Source organism: Oenanthe melanoleuca, chromosome 1A (assembly GCF_029582105.1).
Source record: "Oenanthe melanoleuca isolate GR-GAL-2019-014 chromosome 1A, OMel1.0, whole genome shotgun sequence".
In the NCBI taxonomy this organism is placed as follows: Eukaryota; Metazoa; Chordata; class Aves; order Passeriformes; family Muscicapidae; genus Oenanthe; species Oenanthe melanoleuca.
The window spans coordinates 24,818,777-24,842,091 of record NC_079334.1 but is presented as its reverse complement, the minus strand read 5'-3'; the positions used below and the strand labels follow the sequence as shown (position 1 = coordinate 24,842,091).

Genomic DNA, 23,315 nt, shown 5'->3' with positions numbered 1-23,315 from the left:
CATATCTCTCAGGATGGGAGAGGTCGGTCCAAACCCCCACCTCAGGAGATAGATGACATATGAGAGGTGTGTTCAGCTTCTCACTCCTACCATTGCTCCTTTTCCTTTAGTTTAACTTGCATCTAAAATGATACAACGGAAAGAAGAAACGCTCTTTTTGATACTAAGTGCACCAGGAAAGCTGTCACTACAACTGCAGGGATGGGAAACCCTAGGCTATTCCAGCTTTACGCCTGTGCTAGTATCTCTCTCTTTCACACAGAGGCACACGCGACATGTACACGCACATCTCAGCTTTGCACACCTTCAGTCTCCAGCACAAGTTTCTGTGCTCTCTGGCATTTATTCAAGCACATCCCTTCCCAGGAAGACAAGCTGTGTACTTCCTCTATACATTCAATAGTAAATATACATATGTATTTCCCGTGGGTGCATGCACCCTCCTCCCGTTTCCACATGTGCAAGGAGGCATTGAAACAGTCCACCAGCACCACCGCCACCACACGCACCCTTCTGTGGCATTTCTTTCTTTCCTTTCCAGCATTGGCAGAGGGCACCCTATTCTTTTTGTTTCAACCTGCTGCCAAGCATAGAGACAGCAGAAGGTTTAAACTCCTTCTTTCTCTCCCATCCTTGCTGAAAGGACACACCAAAATGGGTTTGGTGTCCCCTGAAGTGACAGCAAAAAAATTCCCCACCTTTCCCTACTCTTAGGCTCTATTCTACTGTGTTTGTTCTCCAGACACCTCATAGGATAGTGGGTTTATTCTGCTTTCTTCACAGACATTTCAAGTATAAAGTTATCGTATATACTCACATATAGGCAAACCCATACTATATACTGCTCCCACCCTTGAAGAATGTCAGAACTAGTGAGCAGCTCACAGCTAACAAACCAACCCTGTTCCTCTTTCCTCAAATCCTTATTTCAGTGCAAACCAGCATCTTTTGTCTGAGTTTGGGAAACCAACCCTGGAGTCAGGGAGGCTGTTGATCAGCTTCCTCAAACTCAGACTCCACTTCTTTTCTCTCTCTCCCACTGGTCTGCCATAGATTCAATGGCTGTAATAGCCATAGTGAAACCACTAGCCTGACCTGCAGACAAACCTTCTCTCCCTCCCTCCACACCCCGCAGCAGACAATTCAAAATTTTAGCGTAAAATTTCTCAGCATATACGCAAATATATATATATATATATATATTTCAGCCCTAAACCCCCATAGTCTTCACAAAATAATGTAACAAGAACCTCAATATAGCTAACATGTAAGTGCATCATCAAGTCAGTCTTGTTATTCTCCCTTCACTTTCTCCACGTCAAACACTACTCTTTTCTAGGCAGTTTTAGGAAGAGTTGCCTGAGCAAGCATGTTTTCCTGCATGTCCATTACACTGCTGCTGCTGCCTCCTCCTGCCACACACACACATAGACGTGTGCACACATGCCTTTCCCTGCTGGGAGCCAGCAGAAGTGAACACTAAAGTCACTGCTGCTCCTCCTCAGCCCATCCCTTCCCTGCCTTTTTCTCTGCTTCCTGAAACCACGAGCAAGGATATCCAACTCCAACATCACTGTAAAGTGCAATGGCCAGGAATGGAGGAGAATGGGAGGAGCGAGAACATGGAAAAAGAGATAAAGCGGGAGGCTTGGGAAAGGAGGAGGAAGAGGGGAAACCAAAGAGGTGGCACTTGTCACCAGTGCTGGACTACTCACAACTCCAGTATCCCACAAACTAAGGACGACTCAGGAGAGTAGCTGATGGGATTGATCCCACCCCCCCCTCCCATGCTCCACATACATCCCCAGTCCCTCCCCGCGCTCTTCCCCTCTCACTCAAACATCAGACTCAATACTGGAGAGTTTCTCATAAACATGCCCGTTGCTGGAGCCATTGAAAGCCCTGGGGTTTTTGTTGTTAGGCACACAGGGGTTGGACTGGTTCCCTATACAGATGTCCTTCTGGAAACGGGCTGGCACAGCCCCATGAAGGGCTGAGACCACCGGCTTGTTGGTGGTGACAATGGCTCGGAAGTCTGGCCTGGCTTTGGGCCCTCCTGCCACCACAGGCTGCCTGAAGAAATAAGATTTGCTGCCGTGGAGCAAGCATTGGTCATCCCCAAAAGTGGGGATGAAAGGGTTTTGGGTGACCCGGTCGGGGTAGAGTGACTTGCTGAGCATGTAGCCCCCACTGCTGCCGGGGTTGTTGTGGTGGTGGTAGCTGGTGGCGGGCACTGAGGACTTGTTGTTGGCAAAGGTGGTCTCACTGGCTGGCATCTCAAACATGTGGGCGTAGGGGCTCCCCTCCAAAAAGCGGCCCTTGTCCTTGAGGCTGACGCTGCGGGGGGCCAGGGCTGAGTCATCCTTCTGCAGGTCCACAAAGGTGTCATAGGAGTGCTGCCGGCGGAGTTTGTTGCGGTTCTTCTTCTGCACCTTAGAGGCAGAATTGGAAGGGCTCTGAGGATATTTGGAGGAGGAGGTGGCACTGGTGGCCACGGGCACAGGGGCAGGCGGCTGGTCCAGCTCTTGGAGCGAGTTGTCCTCACTGATGTCGTACAGGTTGCCCGCTTTCTTGCAAGCCTCGCAGCGGATGCAGGCCTGGCGGGTGGAGTTCTGCCCCACCGTTGATGGCGTGTAGTTGTGCAGCTTAGAAGGGCAACTGCGGCAGAAATTAGCCCCGGTCCGGTCTTCCCAGTCTAGATTGGTCAGGTTCTTCTCCCACGGCGCTGGGACCCCACTCACAACGCCATGCTTGTGCTCATTGCCTCCACCAAACTCGCCTGAGCCATGCTTGTGATGGGCCCTGTTCGTGCAGGATCCACCCCCTCCTCCTCCCGCGTCGCGCTTAAACTCATCTCCCCGTTCTTTGTAGATATCCGTCAGGTCCACGTGTTCCCAGTGCGGTGAGTTCTCCTTGGGCCGAAACTGGTCAAGGTAGAAGTCCCGTAGCCCTTCCTTGTCCCTGAAGTAACGCTTGTGGTCAGGTGAGCGGGGTGGGCGCCGGCGGTAGGCCAGCTCTATCTCATCAAATTCCCTCCGGGACTTGGCGGAGGCCGGGCGCTTCTTCAGGCTGTCCTTGTACTGCTGCTTCCGCCTCTTGGCTGCGTTGCCCTCGATGTTGCCGTAGGTGACCGTGTGAGTGGAAATGTCAGAGACATCCGAGCGGATCAGGTCGTCGTGGGTCCCGCTGCCCCCGTAACGGTCACTCTTGAAGGAGAACTTGCCGTAGAGGTCGCCCAGCTGGCTGTGCTTGGCAGGGGGCAAGCCCAGGTCCAAGGGCTTCTTCCCGATGGAGCGCGACTGGGCGTTGAAGGGCGGGTTGTCACAGTCATAGAGCCCATCAATGGAGCTGGTGCTGCCGATGCTGTGGGGGCGGTGGTGGTGGTGGTAGTGGTCCTGATACACATTGCTGTCCTTCAGCTGGAGATTGCCAAAGGTCCTTTCCACCTCACTGATGTAGTCGCTGAAGAGGTTCTCCTCACAGGGGGGGTTGTTGTAGGATTTGCAGTCCGAGTGGGTGAAGCTGCGGCGGTGCTCAGAGATGTCATAGACGGATGACTCGCGGCGGATAAAGTCGAGGGCACTCTGTGGTGAGCCGTTGACCCCTGACAGGTTGGCCATGTTCTTGGCTGTCCGAAGCAGGCGGAGGATGTTGGAATGGGTGTTGTTCATAGTTGCTGTGGGGGAGTTCATTGCTGACTGGCGTTCTTCGATGGCCACGCCGTGGATACAGCTGTAAATACCCTGAAATTAGAGAAAGAAAGGAGGTGAGTGGTCCTGCAAAGAATACACAGAGGGGGACTTGAACTAGGAAGCTCCTGTAGGATAGTAGGCCCTATCAACCTTCCATCATGAAGCACAATCAAATCAAATAAATCAGATCTGCTCTACCAATCCTTGCTGTTCTGACCCTCTTTCTTGCCCTCACATTTTTCTTTTCCCTCCATTCTTCTTCCTCTGCTTTGTTTCAAGTTGTGTCTCCAGGATCCAGGAATGCCTGCTTACATTCTGTAAGCATTAGTCAAATCTAGTAGGTATACATGGAATTGCAAATGGGGACAACAATATTCTTGGGAACAGAATAATCAAGGTGAATTATTCAGTTTGGATGAGAAGAATAAGGTCTGTTTTGGCCCTTGAAAAACATCTGGGCATCAGTGAATCAATGATACAGGAGCTAACTTAAAAAGGGAACAGCTTCATTTGTCATAAACTTAGCTACATTTATCATCAGTACAGATTAGAAAAGGAAACAGAGAAAGAGCAGAACTCTTGAATAGGTGTTTCGGTATTTTGTATCTGGTTGACTGAGGTACAATAGAATTTTTAATTGCATTCTGTTAAATTTAACAGTGATAACAGGCTCCAAACTGACGTCCCTGAAAGCTCTATTCAGCCTCAAAGCAGACAACAGAAGGGCCCAATTCCTCTACATTGTCCACAAGGTCATTTCACCCATGAGTGTTTGCAAGGGCTATCCCTAGGAACAGAATGAAAGGGGCTCCTTTATCCCCTGACCTGCCAAATGGTGCCTGATAATTATTGTCAGTTGTGAAATGGACACCATCACATCATGTTATCATGGTTTCTCAGCAGCTAGCAGATGATTAACACTTTTCAGATCTTTCACCAACCTGGCCCAGGTCTAACAGATAACCACAGAATGAAAGACTGTTCTTAGCTAAGGGTCACCAAACACAAGGAACATTTCACCTCCAGATTAAGCCACATTAGAAACTAACAATATAGAAGAGAAGCTATGCCCTTGCATTCAAAAGGCTTTGTCATTTCTCTTCAGTATGTTATGCAGCAATTATACATTCCTTGTAAAATCAAAGTAAATTCTGCTGAGGTAAAAAATGCCAAGATTTGACCTCACTTCAGAATGGATCAGGAGAAAGGAGCAGTGGCTTGAAAGAAGGAAAATAAAGCTCCAAATGGGATACTGCTAGCAACACTAATAGTAGAAGATGACTCAGAAATGGCTAGAATCTGTTTAAATGCAAATGTTGTACCCTAAGGCAGATTTGCATAAAGCAATTGCTAAGTTTATGTGGTCATCTTCTGTGGAAGGATTTCTGCATAGTTCAGGGCATGGCTTTCAGTTAAGGACTTCTGACTGTCAATGAAGGCACACTTGTAGTTAACAAAAGGTCAGCTGAAAAAGCTGTAATTTAGAGGACAATGTAAAACTCCAGAATTTCTAATCATATTATCCATCATTACTTGATTACATTTGGGGTGGTCCCCAAATTTGGCCTCCTCACAACTCACGTTGGAGGAGCAAACAGTTACAGTTAACTTGCCTTTTCCTGTGTTTTTCACTTCCGTGTGAAATTTCCATTTCCTTAACCATAATCCAGCAGAGACCATAGATGTCACAGAAAAAAACTTAACATTTTTGCAACATTAACAGTGCAAAGATGACACTGTGCAGACTGCCACTGTGTATTACACAGTCTTGGTGGATATTCCCATCTCCAGTCCCTAGGACTGTGTGAATAAAGGCTCTGTTCATCCCTTTAATGAGTCAATGGCACTCACCCTGCTGATGGAGAAGACCACACCGGGCTTGCCAGAGCAGACGCCCATGAAGCAGTGGCGGAATTGCCAGTAGAAGAGATGCTCACAGATGAAGGTGATGAGACTGAGGGCCATGGCTGCTCCCAACATGTAGAAGACACCTGCCATATTATCTATATCCAGCTGGCTGCTCATAACCTCATTCTTCTCATTGTGACAAATGCCAGTGAGCCAGAGAGCTTCCAGCTCCTCCATCTCCCCTAGAATGACAGAAAGGAGGAAAGAAACAGGTTAGATAATCCTGCAATGGCTGAAGAGCTCAAACTGGGGCAGACTGGAAGCAAGAAGCTGATCTAATGTAATTTCCAGTCTCTGTGTTCTTTTTCCACATCTGCAACATCCATAAAGTATCCTGACTGCCCCTCTGATGGGGGCAAGTTCCATTTGTCACAGGAAAGTCAACAGGATTTTTCCACAGCCTGATATTAGCCATAACAAGCTGAACCACAGGACACAGCTATGACACTTGCTGGATGTCTATACTGAGATCCTGAAACAGTCATCTGGCCTCACAAGACCTGGCCTCACAAACTTCCACTTTCATTAAGTCAATGAAGGGAAAAATTAGTGACTGATAGTGGTAGACAAATTAATCACTTCTAGATGAAAACATTGTATGTTTCCAACTTGGAATCAAAATATTGATTGTTTTCAATCAATTTTTTTCCCATCATATCCATAGCTCATTAAAACCAGGTGCAATGTTCCAAAAAATATTTGAGTATTTTTACTTGTTTTTCTTCCCTTCAATTTTGTCCAAATTCAACACTTCCAAGGGCTTTGGCCAATCAAAAATTTTACTAATTTGTATCAGCTAGGAGCAAATGTTCTGTACTCTAATTTCATACACCACTTACTGCCATTATGGTACTTTCATGAGGGGTGAGAGAGAGGCAAACGTTCACACACACGCACGTATTGAGACATTCAGAACAAACTAATTTTGCAGGATGATGAATTGTTTCATGTAGTTAGGAAAGTTAGTTTTTCAGATTTTCAATCTCCAGTACAGTGGCAGGGGGGAAAAGATCCATATATTTAAGTAGTGCCATAACAGAGTCTTTGAAGCTTTTAGGAGAACTTATGTCCTTCTCTGAAATAATACATACTAGGCTTTTTAAGAAAGAGAACAACCTATTTGTCAGGTGGCCAATTTTCTGAAGTATGTCCAAGTTACGTTTCTTTCATAGTTATAATACCATATGCTATTTTCAGATTTCAGGGGAGGAAAAGAATACTTGTAAATAAAATAACCTCTGAATTTTATTTATTCATAAAAAAGGACACAGGAAAATGTAATGTGAAATGGAAAGACAGGAAAGAAGGAATTTATTGTCCCATGAACAAGTTTTGTTAATACTAGTGATTTCTCTGTAAATGAAGAGATGAACTAGGTAACTATGATGTCCTAATTAAAAACTCATTCCAAAATATGCTTCTGAGTCTCAAGTTCTTCCCTGAATGGCTTTTTTGTTGTTGTTGTTGCTGTTTTGGGATTTTTTAAGATTTTGTAAAATCTGATCTAGCTCTCTCATCCAAAAGTATTTATCCTTTAATTCTGTAAATTCTGTAAAATGTATTGATCCTGTCTGGAGCTATAAAGTATGGAATAACCACAGACAGTCCGGTATAATTTGTGGGTTTGGTCATGGCAAAACCTCAAAACTAGTGAAAAATTCACACCAGAAATCTTGTTTTTACAAGACATTCTTCACATAAAATATTTTTCAAACACATATCTGAGCTTGTTCTGTGAAAATTTCAGTGCTTTTGGCATTGCTTTTGATGATACCGCTACCCTGCATCAACAACATGAAAGAAGTGACATCCTCACATTTTTGGTGTGTTCCATCTAAAAAAGCCCATTAATAATTCCATGTTCTCAGCTCACATCTGAAGCACCAGAGCTAGAAACTTCCATTTCTTACACACAAAACTCGGTATTTCTTAGGAAAATGTCAGCACTTCTTTTTCTTGCCACTTACCATCTCCAAAAAGCTGTAGAATCGCAAGATCGACCTGGCGCTTCCAGCCTGAGTCCTTTTGGATGGCAATGCCGTAGCCAGTGGAGGCAAACACTTTCCCACTCCCAATTGTCACCAACTTGCAGCCTTCATCTCTGCCAGCCATGTAGTTTAGCACTGCTGCATCATAAATGAAAGCATCCAACTTCCTGCACAGATGCAAGAAACAAGAGGGTATAGTACAGGAAACATAAAATCTGTATGAAAGTAAACGTGTTTTTTAAGGTAGCTAAGGAAGAAATTAACCTCTTTCAGATGGACTGCAATATGTTATGTAGAATCATAGTAAGGTTTGGGCTGGAAAGGGTCCTAAAGACCATCTAGTTCCAACCACCATGACATGGGCAGGAACACCTTCCAATAGACCAGACTGCTCAGAGCCCTGCCCAGCCTGGCCTCAAACACTCCTAGAGATGGGGCACCCACAACTTCATCACCTCACAATAAAGTGCCTCACCACCATCATGCAAGAGAATTTTTTTCCTAATATCTAATCTATCTCATCTTTCAGATTGAAACCATTCCTCCTTGTCCTGTCACTACCTGCATTTATAAAAAGTTTCTCTCTGGTTCTCTTGTAGGTGCCCTTCAGGAAGATCACAATTAGGTCACCCTAAAGCCTTCTCTTCTGAACAATCCCAATTCTCTGACTGTTTCCTTGTAGAAGAGGTGCTCTATCACCAGTCATCTTGGTGGCCTCCTCTGGACTTGCTCCAACAGGCCTTTATCCTTTTTGTGCAGAGGATCCCAGAGCTGGATGCAGCACTGCAGGTGGGGTCTCACCAGAGCAGAGGGGGAAAATCCCCTCCCTCACCCTGCTGGTCACGCTGCTTTGGATGCAGCCCAGGACACAACTGATATTCTGGGCTCAGTGCACATTGCTGGATCATGTCCAGCCTCTTGTCCACCTGCACTCCCAAATCCTTCTCAGCAGGACTGCTCTTGATCCCTTCAACCCCCAGCTTGTGTTGATACCCAGAATTTCCTTGATCCCAGTGCTGCACCTTGCACTTGGTCTTGTTAAATCTCATGAAATTCCCATATGCCCACTTCTTGAGCCTGTCCAGGTCCCTCTGGATAATATCCCATCCTTCAGGAGTCATCTTCACCTTCACCATAGTTAAATAAAATCTAAGCCTAAAGCTGTCCTAAGGTGAATCTGGGTTATAAATGAGGATCACCTATTTCCTTCTATTTGGTAATCATAATTTCTGATCTTAAAGAAAATTTGGAATACAAACACACTGCAAGATAAAGATGAATGAAGACGAAGTCAAGGGGATGTATATCCTTAAAAATAGCTTATATTTCTGTACTGCCTTTCATCTCAAAAGAATCTAAAATGCTTTATAAAATGTATCCATATTAGATAGCAAAGTTGAACTGAAGTAAGGAAAGTATTTTCTCCAGTTCAAATGCTGGCATAACTTAGCTGAGAAAAATATATATATTTTTTCAAATCAAATAGAGTCAGGATATTATGTTTAACCCCTCAGTACCCTGAAAAGCACCATCAGATCTTTACCAATGTCAACTGGCCATGACAGTCGCTTTATGGTTTACTGAGCTGAACTGGTCTTTGTTAAAGAACATTCAGCTGAAAATCACAACAAATATTCTGTTTCAACACAGAGAAGTCCCCATTATGGACACAGAGAGTACAACAGCCACACGAGAGCCTTTTCACACTGCAACAAATTGATTTGGATGTGGGGGACAGTCTCAGGAGGCTGCACCCTCCACAAACCCAAAGACAGCTGATGGGCAAATCCTCCCACTAGATCTGACATGAAACATTTTCTGATAAATGACCTACAACCTTCCAGCTGCACATTCTCTCTCACATACTATGTTTACAATACACCTCCTGCATATATATTTACAGTGTGGTGATTATCTCAGTGCTTATCTGTGAGGAAGTCTGTCCAAGGGTGAATAAGGAGTCAGGATGACATCTACCACAAGTGATGAGCTCTATTGCATCCATATATTTCCAGGACAGTGCACATTTATTTCCTGAATTATGACTATCCTGGCAAATGTACCTTCCCAGGATGATATCCAACAATGGTACAACCATTTGAAATGGGCTGTGGGCCTTGGAACCTGGCAAACAGGTTTAGGAATATTCAGTCAATCTAATAATTAAATTGGCTAAACATCTTAATTTGTGCTTTGGAACAAACTTTCTCATAAGAGAGCAACATGAGGGTAAGCAAAAATGGTTTTTTGTTCACTGGGGCTGGGCTCTGGCAACCAAAATGGTCAGTTCTGAGAGGAGGTCTTTAATTACAGAGGAAAAAGGCTTGCAAAATGTCATTTTGACTTAGGTCCTTTGCAGATTCCTGTTATTAAAACAGGATGAGCTATTCAAGCATGCTTTTTGCTAATGATTTTTCCCATGTCTCCAAAATTACCCAAGGAAATGCTTACATTTTTTAATACTTCCATATTATTCAAATAATGTTTTGTTTAGCCCTTGATACTAAAATATTCCAGGGAGTAGGCTACTTCCAAACTATTTGCTTCAAACCTACCTTACATTACATTATATTAGCTGGTGATACACTGGGGTGGGATTAGTCTGACAGCTTCCTGATTAACATAATCTTTTATACACAGAAGGAGGGAAAACAAAGGAATTTCCAGATGACACTATAAATGCTCTGAAAAAAACTTTGTCCACAGAGACCTGTGAGCTTTTCCTCTGTATGCATAAAAATCCATCAGCATGAAACATCTTGATGAAGCAAGGTCTTTTGGACCAGTACACACATGGATTATGTACAAAGGGATACAGTAGATCCTCTTTTTCTTTTTTTTTCTATTTTTTTTTTTTTCAAACCCTAAAAAGCAAACTTTCCAGACAAGCATGCAAAAAGTCAGTTTTCTGTGGTGAGCAAGCATGTGAGAAAGCCTCACCCAGTCTTCAGCGAGAACAGGGCATCATCCACGCCCCTCTGGTTGAACTTGACCATGTAGCTGTGCATTTCAGGGTAATTGTTGCGAATGTTCCTTTCCGTGCTGCCGTTGGGAACCGTCCCGAAGCGGAAAGGGGGTGAGAAGTCGTTTGGTTTCTGGAACTGAAGGGACAGAAAAAGGAATATTTAATAATATGTTAATAATATGTTAATGCCTGAGAAACAAGAAGTAAATCTGAGCAAGGTGGTTTTCTTCTCTACTGTGGTTTAAGTGCATGAAGTAGTTGGAAGGTTAGATAAATGGAAGGTTAGATAAAAGGACAAAGGGAAGGAAAAATGTAACTGTGGTGCTGGAACACAGTCAAGAAATGGTTTCCAATAAAGTCTGTGTGATGTGCTTTTTATCCACCAACTGTCATTTATTGCTAAGAAGCATCTTTTTCAGTTCTGTGGATGCCTTTACACTTCCTGGTTGTGACAGAGGTAGAAAAATAATTAATGAGGAGAGATGCCTCCCAGCATACCTCACACCCACTTCACCAAACATATGATCAACTTTCAAAGTTCTGGGCAAATGTCCCAAATGAAATGCTGTTAGTGGCTGCAAGTTACTAGTAACATTTGATGCACAGAACAGAGCTGGCAGAACACTCCAAAGCTTTTGCTGCTCACAAGAAATACATTCATCATAACATTCCCCCACGGCTGCAAGCCTGTGAGATTTTATATGCCACTTGCTTAACTCAAGTCATAATCAATGCTCTCTGGGATTTTATGAGGAGTAAAATTTAGATTGTCAATTATCAAGACTGTTTAAAACCCCTAGAACCAGTAGATGAGAAGGAGCACAGAACTATAAACTAGGAACTGCAGTAAATAAAGCAGTAAATAAAAAGAGGCAAAGGTAGGTTAAATTGAAGGAAGCCTCCTCCTCTCTGGATAAATCAAGCAATAGCTTGCCTGGTGTTATTTCTTGACTCCCACCTGTGACTGTGTATTTCTATGATCCTGAAGCATGCTGATGACATGCTAGTGGTCAGACCAAAGCCATTTAACAGCAGCAGTGCCCCTGGTACATGAATATGTGCAGTCATGCACTGCCACCTTCTACAGGGCTGCAAGCTACAGAGAGCTCTAGCTTAAAACACATGCAGATGAGCCTTGTTCTTGAGCTCTGCTTAGAGCCATTGTGGAACGTGGTGAGCTCAGCTGAGGAGGTCAGAGCCCCTAAAGCAGCATAGCTCACATCTCAGCCATGAGGACAGCTAGCAGCTGGGTCTGTAGACAGGGAAACACACTGCTCACCTGCTCCTGTGTACCAGCCAGCTCATCTCTCCAGTTTGGATGGACTAACTTGTTGTGTGCATGGCAGTGTGTGAGAGAGAACATGTATCCTATGCTTTAAGCCAATAAAAAACATGGGGGTTGTTTTTCTGAACTCAGGCTAGTGCATCACCAACAAAACAGAAGTTTCACATAGCATAAAACAGACAGTAAGGTGTCTCTTAGAACTTTGTCATACCCTCTAGGGAGGAAGACAAACTCACAGCTATCAAAGACTGTAATGAAAGCAAACTTTGATGGGAGAAAAATCACCGCAGCATGCTAAAATTATTCTTTTTTACTAAGCTGATTAAAGCAGCAGCCTAGGGGACCCATCACAAGGAGGGCACTGCCATGCCAGACACAAAGAAACACAGTCTCTCCCCTGACATGCTAAACCAGGAGAGTGCAGTGTGGGCAATTTGCTTTCCCAGAGGCTGCAGAGCCCCACCCTGAAGGCACACAGGACATTCCCATTCCCACAGAGCCCTCCAATAGAGCACATTTGTGTGACACTGAGTTTGGGCAGGTCCATTTTATATCTCCACCCCCCATTCCCAGGGACACAATCTCTGCTTTTGCCTGCTTCCATCGTGATGCCTACAAACTGGAATAAGAAGGATTACTAAGTCAGGCATTCCCCTGTGATAAGGAAAATAATCCCAACTCTGAATTATCTTTTGCCCCCACTCAGTTCCAGAGCCCATAATAGCAGCCACCGGTGAAAAGCTTCAGATTTAATTTTTAATCTCCTGGGCAATCAATAAATAAAGGAAAACATTTCTCTTGTAAGAAATTACTGTTTCTGGTAACTGGAAAAGCACATTTCTAGAGAAATAAGTCAGGTTGATGACTTCTACAAATTCACGTACTACTCATTCACTCACCAATCCTTACCTCCTGCTCATTCCTTAATCTTCAAATGCAAATTATTCCCCACACACCAACATGCACACACACTTCAGCAATACCTTGGTGAACAGCAAGACAGGAAACAGTATGAAAGGGGCCCACACCAGACAGTTTTAGCTTGAGTGTCCAAGAGGAACACAGATCCCCAACTAACCTAGCTTAATGTTTACAAAGCTGAAAGTAACCAATGTCCAGCTGACCCCACAGCCAATGCAGCCAGAGATAAGCAGCTACTTCTCCATATTTTAGAAGTAACAGCAGTACATGCATGCAGCTTTCTGGTAGGAGATAGCAGTTCAAAAATCCCCATGTGTGTTTCTTGGCAGTAAGTGGGCACAGCTCAGTCCAGAGATGAGGGGATCCCCAGTGAGCTCTCCAGAGTCAAAAACTAGTGCATCATTCTGAACTAACTTCTGTCCCACACAACTCGTACTGAGGGAACAAGAAGACATGTGAGCCTTCCCAGAAAGTTCATGGGACAGATGGGGAAGGAGTGTGTCCTCTCCTGCCAACACGGTAGAGGAATGTGTGGAGGAACTGGAGATGATCCGTAAGGAGGAAAGGTAATTGACAGATTGTCAAAGAATTCAGTAAGGAAAGCCACTTGTTTGATTTCTCCCAGGGGCTGGGACCGTGGGCCTGGATCACAAGTGTCATCCCCAGGGAAGCAGAGCTCTTTAAGGAAGCAGGGTCTATCAGGAGTCTCAGACACAAGGGAGGAGCTGATGCACAATGCAGGGGCCATTACATGGAGGAAGCCTGTGCAGAGGTAATCTCAATGCTGCAGTGAACACTGACAAAGGAATTAACCACAGATGTGGACAGAAAGGATCAGAATATAGATTAATGAGAGAACTGCCCCATTATTTCATGCAAATATTTCTCCTGTCAGAGCCCTAAATCACAGCTACTCCACTCCAGGCACCTGCAAAGAGGAGTACTGTGAGGTTCTGGCAAAAAAAAAAAAGTGGTGGGGATACTGGAAGATAAGCAACTATATCAGCTGCTGAGACAACCCAGCTGGTACAGGGTCCCCACTTGTAGGAGCCCCATGTTATACTTGCCTGTAGCAGGAGACCCATCCTGCTGCCCAGCTCTACCTACCTCAAGGGTGACTGCCTGTCAGAGAACCTGCAGGGCTCAGCTGCAGTCCTGCAGACCCAAAGAGCCCCAGGCAGAGATGCATCCCACTTGCATCCTCCCACTCTGTCACTGGAGAACCTCTGTTGTGAGATTCCCCCCATTATGTACCCAAGGTAATGTGCACATCCTCCCCCCCGTGAAAGAAGTCCCACTTGCTTCACATCAGTTGTGAAGGTGGATTCTAGAGATGGGGCAGACAGCACACACTGAGGATGCCTGAAGGGCTGGGGTAGCTCTGGAACATGAGATCTCTGTGTTCAGAGCCCAGGGGCTGCCTGCCTCTTCAACCCCTCACTCCACAAACTGAAATCAAGGGGCACAAAGTGCAAAGCAGACCCCGGCTTTGGAAAAGTAACCTCTCAGAGTCAGAGAGCAGAAACCTTCCTTCTCTGGAGAGCAATGAGCACACAGGCTGGGAGCTGTTGGCAGGCTCAGGGGCAGAGCTCCCTCGCCAGTGCCCTGCGCATCTCGCCACGAGAGCTGTTGACAGCAGCAGAGGAAGGGTGTCAGTGACTCTGCTGGCAGAGCTGTTCCATCAGCAATTTGGAGCCCTGCAGAAAACAGCATTGTTCTCAGATGTTCAGATATCAATCTGCATAATGAAACAGGTGATAGGAGCTCTTCCCATTCATGCAGCAGCAATTGGAGGGGATGTAGAGATGAGGGGAAGGGGTTATGTCTAATTGGCCACAATTAATGTGATGAGAATTTTTTTTTTTTCAATATATTGTCTATCACCAAATGGATCCTACAGAAAAGCACATCTGCACTTATTTATCTGCTTGGTGTAGGCCCTGTTTACACTGTAAAGTGTTTGCCAATAGCATTGAAAGCAGTTTCCCAAACTCAGCAAGCTCTTGCAACAAAAAGGCTCTTTTTTAAAACCCATCTACTTTCACACTGCTTAAAAAAAACCCAAATCAATCCACTGCTGAACAACATAATGAGCTGGCAGAACTTGGTGCAAGGATGGATGTGTGGGTGTAGTGCTTCACCCTCATACAGCTTTTTCTTACACTTTGTGAGGCCCAGATGACCAGTTTAAGTTCTCCACCACAGGAAGCTCCACAGCTCTGACCCATCAAACTGAGAGCCACAAATCCAGCTCCTCTGCTAGCTGCAAGTCCAAAAGGGCTTAAGCCCATGTTAGATACTTTGAGCTCACTTCATTTACCCTAAAGTAGGTGCCAAGCTGAAATGCCTAGGGAATTTCACCCTGGGAACAGGTCTTTTATGGCCCCTGTGTCAAATTTTCCCACCACCTGAGAGTAGTTTGGACACTCCAGTACACCTACCTACACCTACATCTACCAAATGAATCTAGCCACAGGGCCATTCAGCCCTCAGGACATCTTCTCCCACCAAAAGGAGAGCCAACCACTATGGGTAGCAGCAATCCCAAAGTGCCCACCCTCCTAATGCAGAACCTCTTTGCACTGCCCAAACATCCTTGATTGTCTCCTCTTGTTTTGGTTCAGCTGCATGTCACTGCAGCCAGCTTGCACCTTTCTTCATTGCCTGAAAATCCAACCAGGCTGTTTGCACAGGAGTTTCCTTCAGAACCTTAAAAACTGAAGAGTGGATCAGTAATTTTCAGCTACCCTGAGGTAGCTCTATGCCTTACTTAAGTCCTGATAGGCTACACATCCACAGCAGCATGTCTTGCCCTAGCAGCCTTCTGTGTCCTCTCTTCCAGCCAGGAAATCAATTCATTCACAGCTAATGGATGACTCTCAAAGAGAAAAAGCTTATTTTTTCCTTATCCCCAAAATACATAATTTTTGTCCCCAAGATGTACCATGAACAATGCCACAGAATCTCAAAGCTGGGTTTGACCCTGAGAAGATGTCTCTTCCACCTCTGTCTCTCCAGTGAGTCTCTCCTGGACATCACCACTCCTGACAGCTCTTAATCCAATCTAATCAATTAATCTTAATCCAGCCCACTTTGGAAGATGGGTGGTGCTGGAGACTCCTCCATTCCCTGAACAATGCCTACCAGAGCTTTACTATTGCAAAGTTCCTCCAAGCATCTGAACCAAAGCCTTCCAGCTGCAAATACAACTGCAATATTTTCTGTTATCTTGCCCATGGGCAGGGAAATCCAAATAGTTTATTCTTCTATGAAGGTGCATTTTATGTTTTAGAGGAACATTGTGCTGCTGCTTTTCTATGTTCCTTCACTGCAGCTAAAGAAGCCCAGTATTTAGTCTTTCTTTTCTTTAGTCTGTCTTTGCAAGCTGTATTATATGGACCTGCAACCATTCTTGCTGTTGTCTTTTGGCTGTATCCTGTAGGTCTTTCCTTGACTTGCCTTTGGTTGGTGAACATGCTCTCCACCATCAGAACAATCTGATCAAGACCCAAAGATGCTGAAAGAATATTAGAGTAAAAAAGCTTGCAGTAAGACAACACAAACAATGCTAGTGAGAGTTCATACTTATTATTACTCTTCTCAGGGCCTCTCTGTATTATATCTTGTTTTGTCTATCCTTCATTTTCAGCTTGCAAGTTCTTCAAAGCTGCAACTCTGTCCTGATCTGCATTCAGGTAGTGATCAGTTTGTTTCTGGAACATCAATCATCGCTGCCAGCACCATCTTCAGGGCTTCCACTGTATTCTTTTCTTTATGCAGCTTGGATTGTGCACATAGGCACACCCACAAACCCATGCCATCAGTCATACCTGTCCTGGTAGAGGAGGTGCTCTACAGATTTCAAGCACAGAACTTGCAACTGTTGGTGGCACAGTGCTGTAGGCACTTTAAAATTGGCAAAATTGCATCCCATCTAGGAGTGTGCCAGCTGTGTGAGCCCAAGAGCACAGGCAGAAAATCATACTGCAAACCTTAATCTTAGCACTGGTACAAGTCTGTGAGGAGAGCAGACTAAAGTGACTGTGCTGCTCATTCTCTATTATTAATGACTCTCTTGTACAGATACTTCTCTAGATTAATTCCTAAAGCACTCCTCTCCCCTCTGCACAGCCATGTAGTTTTGACATTACAGACATTTTTTATTTCCGAGGTGGAACTCTCAGCCATTTCTAAGTGACTATATGTTTTCAGATCATCCTTTTACCCTAGCTCTTTTTAGCTCCCTCCTGCATTCCCTCACAATAACATTCTCTGCCTCCTCAGCAGTGGCTGGGACTCAGCTCTGAATCCAGTTGCCACATCAACTCTTCCTGAAACCCCAGTTTCTTGTCTTCACTAGTCAAACAACACATATCTTGATTTATAAACAAACAAAAAAAGGAAGCTAAAAAAAGGGGCACCAAACAGCACCAAATCCAATATGTCGATTTTGGGAGGACATAAAATCACCTTGTGCTCCCTCAGACTTTGACTTTGTGGTTTATCTTATTATTCATTACCCAGTGATGTTTCAAATTCTCTGTCATGCTTTGCATAGTGCTTTCACCCATGAATTGCTCTAGATAAGTCCAAAAAAGGAGTTATCAGTTAGTGCAGCTGACTGCAGTGAAGTTGGCAAAGAATTATATTAAAGTCCCTTTCAAAGGAAGATGTAGTGGGGGTCAGACCCACAAACAAGAAAAATAAAATCTGTGAATGTCTGTTGATGAAATATGGACACGTGCGGGTCAGGAAAGGGAACAGAGCAACCTAGTGACAACGCAGAGGTGAGGGGGGGCAGGTGAAAGCAAAAGAAAAGAGTTCAAATATAGCAACTTTATAAATAGTTGTCCTTGCAAAATAACTGAGATGAAAGCAGAGATCCAGTTGGTGGAAGAAGCCTCCATCACATGCGGTTATTGCCAGAGCAGCGCACACAGTAGGACTGTGCAGGCTCTGTGCAAGCTGGATTGCTATGTACAGACCTGCTCTGTGCTGCTTCTGCACACAGAGCAGGAGGCTGCAAACCTTGGGCAGTGCAGCATCACTGCACACAGACAGCATGCTGGGGATCCCACAGCTTCCAAAACCACAGCTGCTTGTGCCCTTCTGGTGACCCAAGCAGTACAGGCACACCAGGTGTGAGGGGCCACTTAGGATCCCCATCACCTGCAGACAGAGTCCAGCACACCAGCAGTCCTCTGGGCTCTGTGCAGTTTCTCCACCCAACAGGTAATATTAAAGCCATAAATATTCCTCAGGACACATTTGGAAAGCATATAGGCTTCAAATCACTGTTAGGTGTCCCTCAAGCTTGACCAGAAATCTGCAGTGGAATCACTGAGCTTCACCAGTCAGAGCCAAAAGCTGCTTGCACAGCTCAAGTGTTAATATGTATGATAACAGAATACCACAGTCATACCTGTTGCAGTGGAGGGCTCTATGAAATCATAGCTATGGTACACTCAACTTTTGGTTGTATGCATGTGGAGGATGGAGATCATCTGTTTATCCAGCCTCAAATTGTGCCATGTATTTAATTCTTGAAACTCAGCTTCCTTGGAAGCTAAACACAGTGGGACAAAAGGTATCTACTGAATAATCCCAGGCAAACACAAGAGAGAAGTTCGTGAGGCAGAAAGATGTCACTTACTACACTCATGTTAATATCATTAGGAATGTAGATGTTCATTCAGAGGGAGAAAATTAACTGATTAAAAAGACCTTGAGAGGAGAGGTGACAGCTAAGTACAGAGGAATTTGAAATCTGCTTTGTTTGCACATGAGACAGCTGGTTAACAAATTATGAAACACTCTGAGAAATTCAGAGGATGTTGTTTGGTGAGGGAGCAATTCCATTTTTCACCCATTTTCACTAACAAAGGAAGGTCAGATCCTCCTGTCTTCTGAGTACTAACAGTAGCCAACCTACTATTATGTGGTTACTATTCACTGGGCAGCAGGGTGAAACCCTGCACAAGTCTGGCAAACCTCCAAAAGACTTTACAGGGGTCAGAATTTTCATCCAAGCAATTTTAAAAGCTTAGTAATCACATTAGTGCAATTTCTTAAGCACATCTGTAGGGCAGGGAGGCAAAGCAAAAAAGCAGGGCACTTCAGACAGGGCAGCACCTTCCCAGAGCTGGGAGATAACACCTTCCTGTAACCTTCTGATGAAAGCTGCCTGCTACCTGCAAGCCAAAGACAGAGAAATGAAAGCTATATCACTCCCATGTGAGTCCTGTGGCACTGAGCTACACCTGGAATAAACAAGTCTACTGGGCCACAGAGATTTAGGGGAAGTTTGACCTTGGATAACCAAAGGCCTGGGAGAAGCAGGGCTTCTTTCCATGCAGTGAAGTAAAAATGCCTGGAAAGATACAACCTGCCAAATATTTATCAAATATACATATTTACATATAACTCCAAATGTCATGGTCACCAGGAATTAAATTGTGGGGGTACAGCTGTTGTATTTTATTTTTTTTCCAATCCTGTCGATCTCTCACTCCCATCCCTTCCCCACCAGTAATTCAGCCCTGATCATTCACTTGAAAGAGGCCAGCTCTCATCTCTCAGGCTGCCAAATTTTGATGGCAGGGCCACTGTCTTTTATTTGACTGCAAAGTGCCAAGTACATTTATGGGCACCATATAAATAATAAATAAAAATATCCATTGTTTCCTTCTCCAGTGATGTCAGAAGCAAGACAATCCTCTCCCCCTTACATAACTCTCCAAAGACAGCTTTTTCCAGACTGCCAAGCAATTAGCACAAAAGCAACCAATTTTAACTACTCCCTCCACAGGAGGATAGCTCCAAGAGCTGGTGAAATGGAAGATGAAGAGAAAGGGTCAGTGGTGGCCAAGGCCTGGGAAAGGCCAGGGCACTGTGGAGAGGGAATGCAAAAGCTGCAAGCTAAGGACTATGCCATGGCCCCATCACTGCAGTCCCTCATCCAGTGACTCTCATCTGTACCTCCAACAAAGCCAAGGGATCTGCATTTCTTCCTTTCCAGTAAGGATGAATTAAGCCTACAGCCTGAGTATCTCCTCCCCTTGTATCTTACCTGTTGAAGTTCCCAACTAAACTGCATTTTAACTGTCAATAATCCTGAATAGTCCCATTAGAGGTTTTTATTGTCATTAAATCATAGAATGGGGTGGAAGGGATTTTAAAGATCATCTAATTCCAATCCTCATGCCATGGGCAGGGACACCATTCACTAGATCAGCTGCTCGGAGCCCCATCCAACCTGACTTTGAACAGTTCCAGGGATAAGGCATCCACAACTTCTCTGGGCACTGCTCCCAGTCACAGCAAAGAATTTCTTTCCTAATACCTAATTTAAACCAATTGTCTTTCAGTTTGAAGCTCTTACTCCTTGTCCTGTCATTATGTGCTGGTTCACTTCAGGTACCAGAAGGCCACAATTAAATCACCCTGAAGCTTTCTTTTTTCCAGAGTGAACAATCCCAATTTGTCAGCCTTTCCTTGTAAGGAGAGGTGCTCCATCCCTTTAATCATTTTGGTGGCCTCCTCTGGACTTGCTCCAACAGGCCTTTATCCTTTTTGTGCAGAGGACCCCAGAGCTGGATGCAGCACTGCAGGTGGGGTCTCACCAGAGCAGAGGGGGAAAATCCCCTCCCTCACCCTGCTGGTCACGCTGCTTTGGATGCAGCCCAGGACACAACTGATATTCTGAGCTCAGTGCACATTGCTGGATCATGTCCAGCCTCTTGTCCACCTGCACTCCCAAATCCTTCTCAGCAGGACTGCTTTTGATCCCTTCATCCCCCAGTCTTTTTTGATACCAAGGAAGTCCCTCCAGGTGAATAGAAAAAGAGAGAATCCTGAGGGGCCAAGTGAAGGCTAAAGCACACTGCAGCCTCCTTGCTGCTCCACACTGTACAGTGCTGAGCTGAAGAAAAAGAGGGAGAATGACAAAGAAACTGAGATGAGGCAGGGGGGAAGCAAAACATGTTTGAAAACCCACTGACTTTAAACATTTATTGACTTAAAAACTACTGAATCCCATTTTAGCACACAGACACAGAGGTTTGTTCCAAAGATCTCAGAAAGCATAAAAATTATCCCAATACAAAGACTGCAGAATGTCTAAATCTATGATAAACACATCCATCTTCAACTGCAAAAATTTATCTGAGATTATATTTATGTATACAATAAATGTAACTCACAAATCAGAAAGATCTGTTACTAATATATGGTATGCTGTAGCCATTTAATAGCTATATATTATTAAGAAAATTTTAGCATAATGTGTAAATACACATAGTACACATGCATTGTGTGTTTACAGATAATATATACCTACACTGCATAGTATTTTAAAATATTTCATGCTACAGCACCTGATGATTTACAAGGAGATGCAGAGAAATAATCAGATTTTCAGCCATAAAATTTCAGACTATCAGAGCTCTGAGTTTTTTACACTTCACTATGAACCAGTGTTTCTTGTATTAAGCACTAGTTGATACCACTGTTATTGATAAAGGTCATATTTAAGCAAAAGGCACAGTTCAACTCATTTACAGGGAGATGTACCCCTAGGAAAGAACTGTGGAAAGAAATTCAACTTTACCCCATGACATAAGGTCTGGAGATTCAAGAACCTCTTTATTTTGGGGAGGTTTTTTGTCAAGTAAGGTGCATCAGATTTATGCATTTTGGAAAATATTATGATTTATCACAAGAGGACAGGATTGGAAGTGGCATGGTCCTTCTTCTGTCTGCCTAACTCATATCTCCACAAAGGTGTTCTGGCAATAAAAATCATATTGCTGTTGAAAGATTGTGTACTTTCTCCCTTTGGACACCACCACATAAAACTTCCTTTGTATCCTGCCGAAATGTGTGGAGGTACCACAAATGTCAGTTAACACTACATGCTTAATCCTGTGGAAGATTTGTACTGCCTCCAAGCCATCCAGTTAGACAATCCTCCCTTACAGAGCTCACAAGGCACAAGAATGACCCTCACTTTTAGCCCTCTAGAAAAACATCTAGCTGAAGGTATCTCCTCTGCATTTTCCCTGGACTTCTCCAGAACAGGTATTTGTTGTGCAAAAGCTGCAAGCTCAGGGAAGCATTCAACTTCAATCATGTGAATAATAGCCCATTGACTTTAATGTCACCGCTCATGAGCACAAAGTTAAGCACACGCTTAAGTGTTCTGCATATCTGGGATCCCTGTATAATTTCGATTTAATGTGCTGCAAAGTACAATGTGGGAAATAATTCATTCTTCAGTTTCACAGCCAAGCATCTAGTACTGCCAGAAAAGAGCAGAACCTTTTATTTCTGTAGGTTTTTCAGTGAGGCTTTTGTTTTGTATCGACTTGAAATGTTCCATTCACCTCAGATCTACCTGTGTTGTTTTGTCTTCCAATTATCTCTGTCTGTCCCCTTCCTTAGTTACAGGAAAAAAAAATCTTTTTTCCACTTTTTTTTTTCCCCTTAAATGTAGGTCAGTTTTATGAGTAGTGCCTTTAGAAAATGACAAAATACATGTCAGAAAGTATTTTGTATGAAGTACACTAAAATGAGCTATTGTGGAAAATATCAGGAATTCCTTCTGCCTTCTTATACTCTCCTCAAGCTTTTTTTTTTTTTTTTTTTTTTTTTTTTTTTTGGTAAAAATACTGGCCAGTTTTAACTTCAAAACCTACCTTTCAGAAAAAGAAACAAACTCAGATCTATTGAAAAATTAACTGACCTATGCTGCATTTGTCTCAACATTTCATTAACGTCTTAAAAAGCAAATAAATCAAACATGTGTGAAATTTCAGCAATCTGTATTGATTTGCAGGCATGCAGAAATCTATTTCTCTCCTTTTCATGTCAATTACAAAATTACTGTTTTGATATTTTATTAACTGCTTTGGCATTTCCAACTAATTTATAGGAAAGGATACTATTTTTTTATTATTATTATTATTAACCTACTGCCTTCTAAATCATTTTATTTAAATGCCCTGCTGGCTGTCCACATTTGCTTTTATTCTATTACTGCTGTATATAAATGGCAATTACGTATAGCTATTAGATTACTTCACACATTAGTTCATTTTATATAATCTTTCCTGTATTTATTGCCTTCGTTAGGCTGAAATACCACAGGCGCTTGTTTCTCTAATGTGTCTGAGGCTCTCCCGCTAATGGAAATTGGGTTATATCTTCTGATTACAGCCAGATGAAATCCAGACCCAGGAGCGGACTGCAGTACTCTGTGACAGGCCCTCTTCCCACTGGGGCTTTTGCAGCAGCCCCCCACGTGGATCCTGGATGGATGCAGCCCAGCAGCACATAGAAAGATGCTCCAGCTGGGCTTGCTGGGGGCTGACATGGCCAGTGTGGCACTGCCCCTGCCAGGACCACCTCTGGCACCTCTGATGGACTGGTGGAGGCAGAAGGTGCTGCTTTGGTACCTGCACAGGAGGCAAGTGGTTCAGCATGCCACAAGCACAAAGGAGATGCTGTCAAGAGCAGGACTTTTCCTGCAGAACTCACAAGGGCAGTGCTGCTGCTCC

General features: G+C 44.0%; 1 protein-coding gene across 1 annotated transcript in view; it reads right to left on the bottom strand.

The window, feature by feature from the left end:
- Positions 1–319: 319 nt before the first annotated feature.
- The window catches only part of GRIN2B (glutamate ionotropic receptor NMDA type subunit 2B), a 200,355-nt gene continuing 177,359 nt past the window's right edge, over positions 320–23,315 (bottom strand). Inside the window, exons 10-13 of the mRNA XM_056516421.1 lie at positions 10,529–10,689; positions 7,568–7,755; positions 5,544–5,782; positions 320–3,743 (exon numbers count right to left, since the gene is read on the bottom strand). Coding sequence (XP_056372396.1) covers positions 1,836–3,743; positions 5,544–5,782; positions 7,568–7,755; positions 10,529–10,689 — 2,496 coding nt within the window. The 3' untranslated portion in view covers positions 320–1,835. The remainder of the gene's footprint in view (positions 3,744–5,543; positions 5,783–7,567; positions 7,756–10,528; positions 10,690–23,315) is intronic.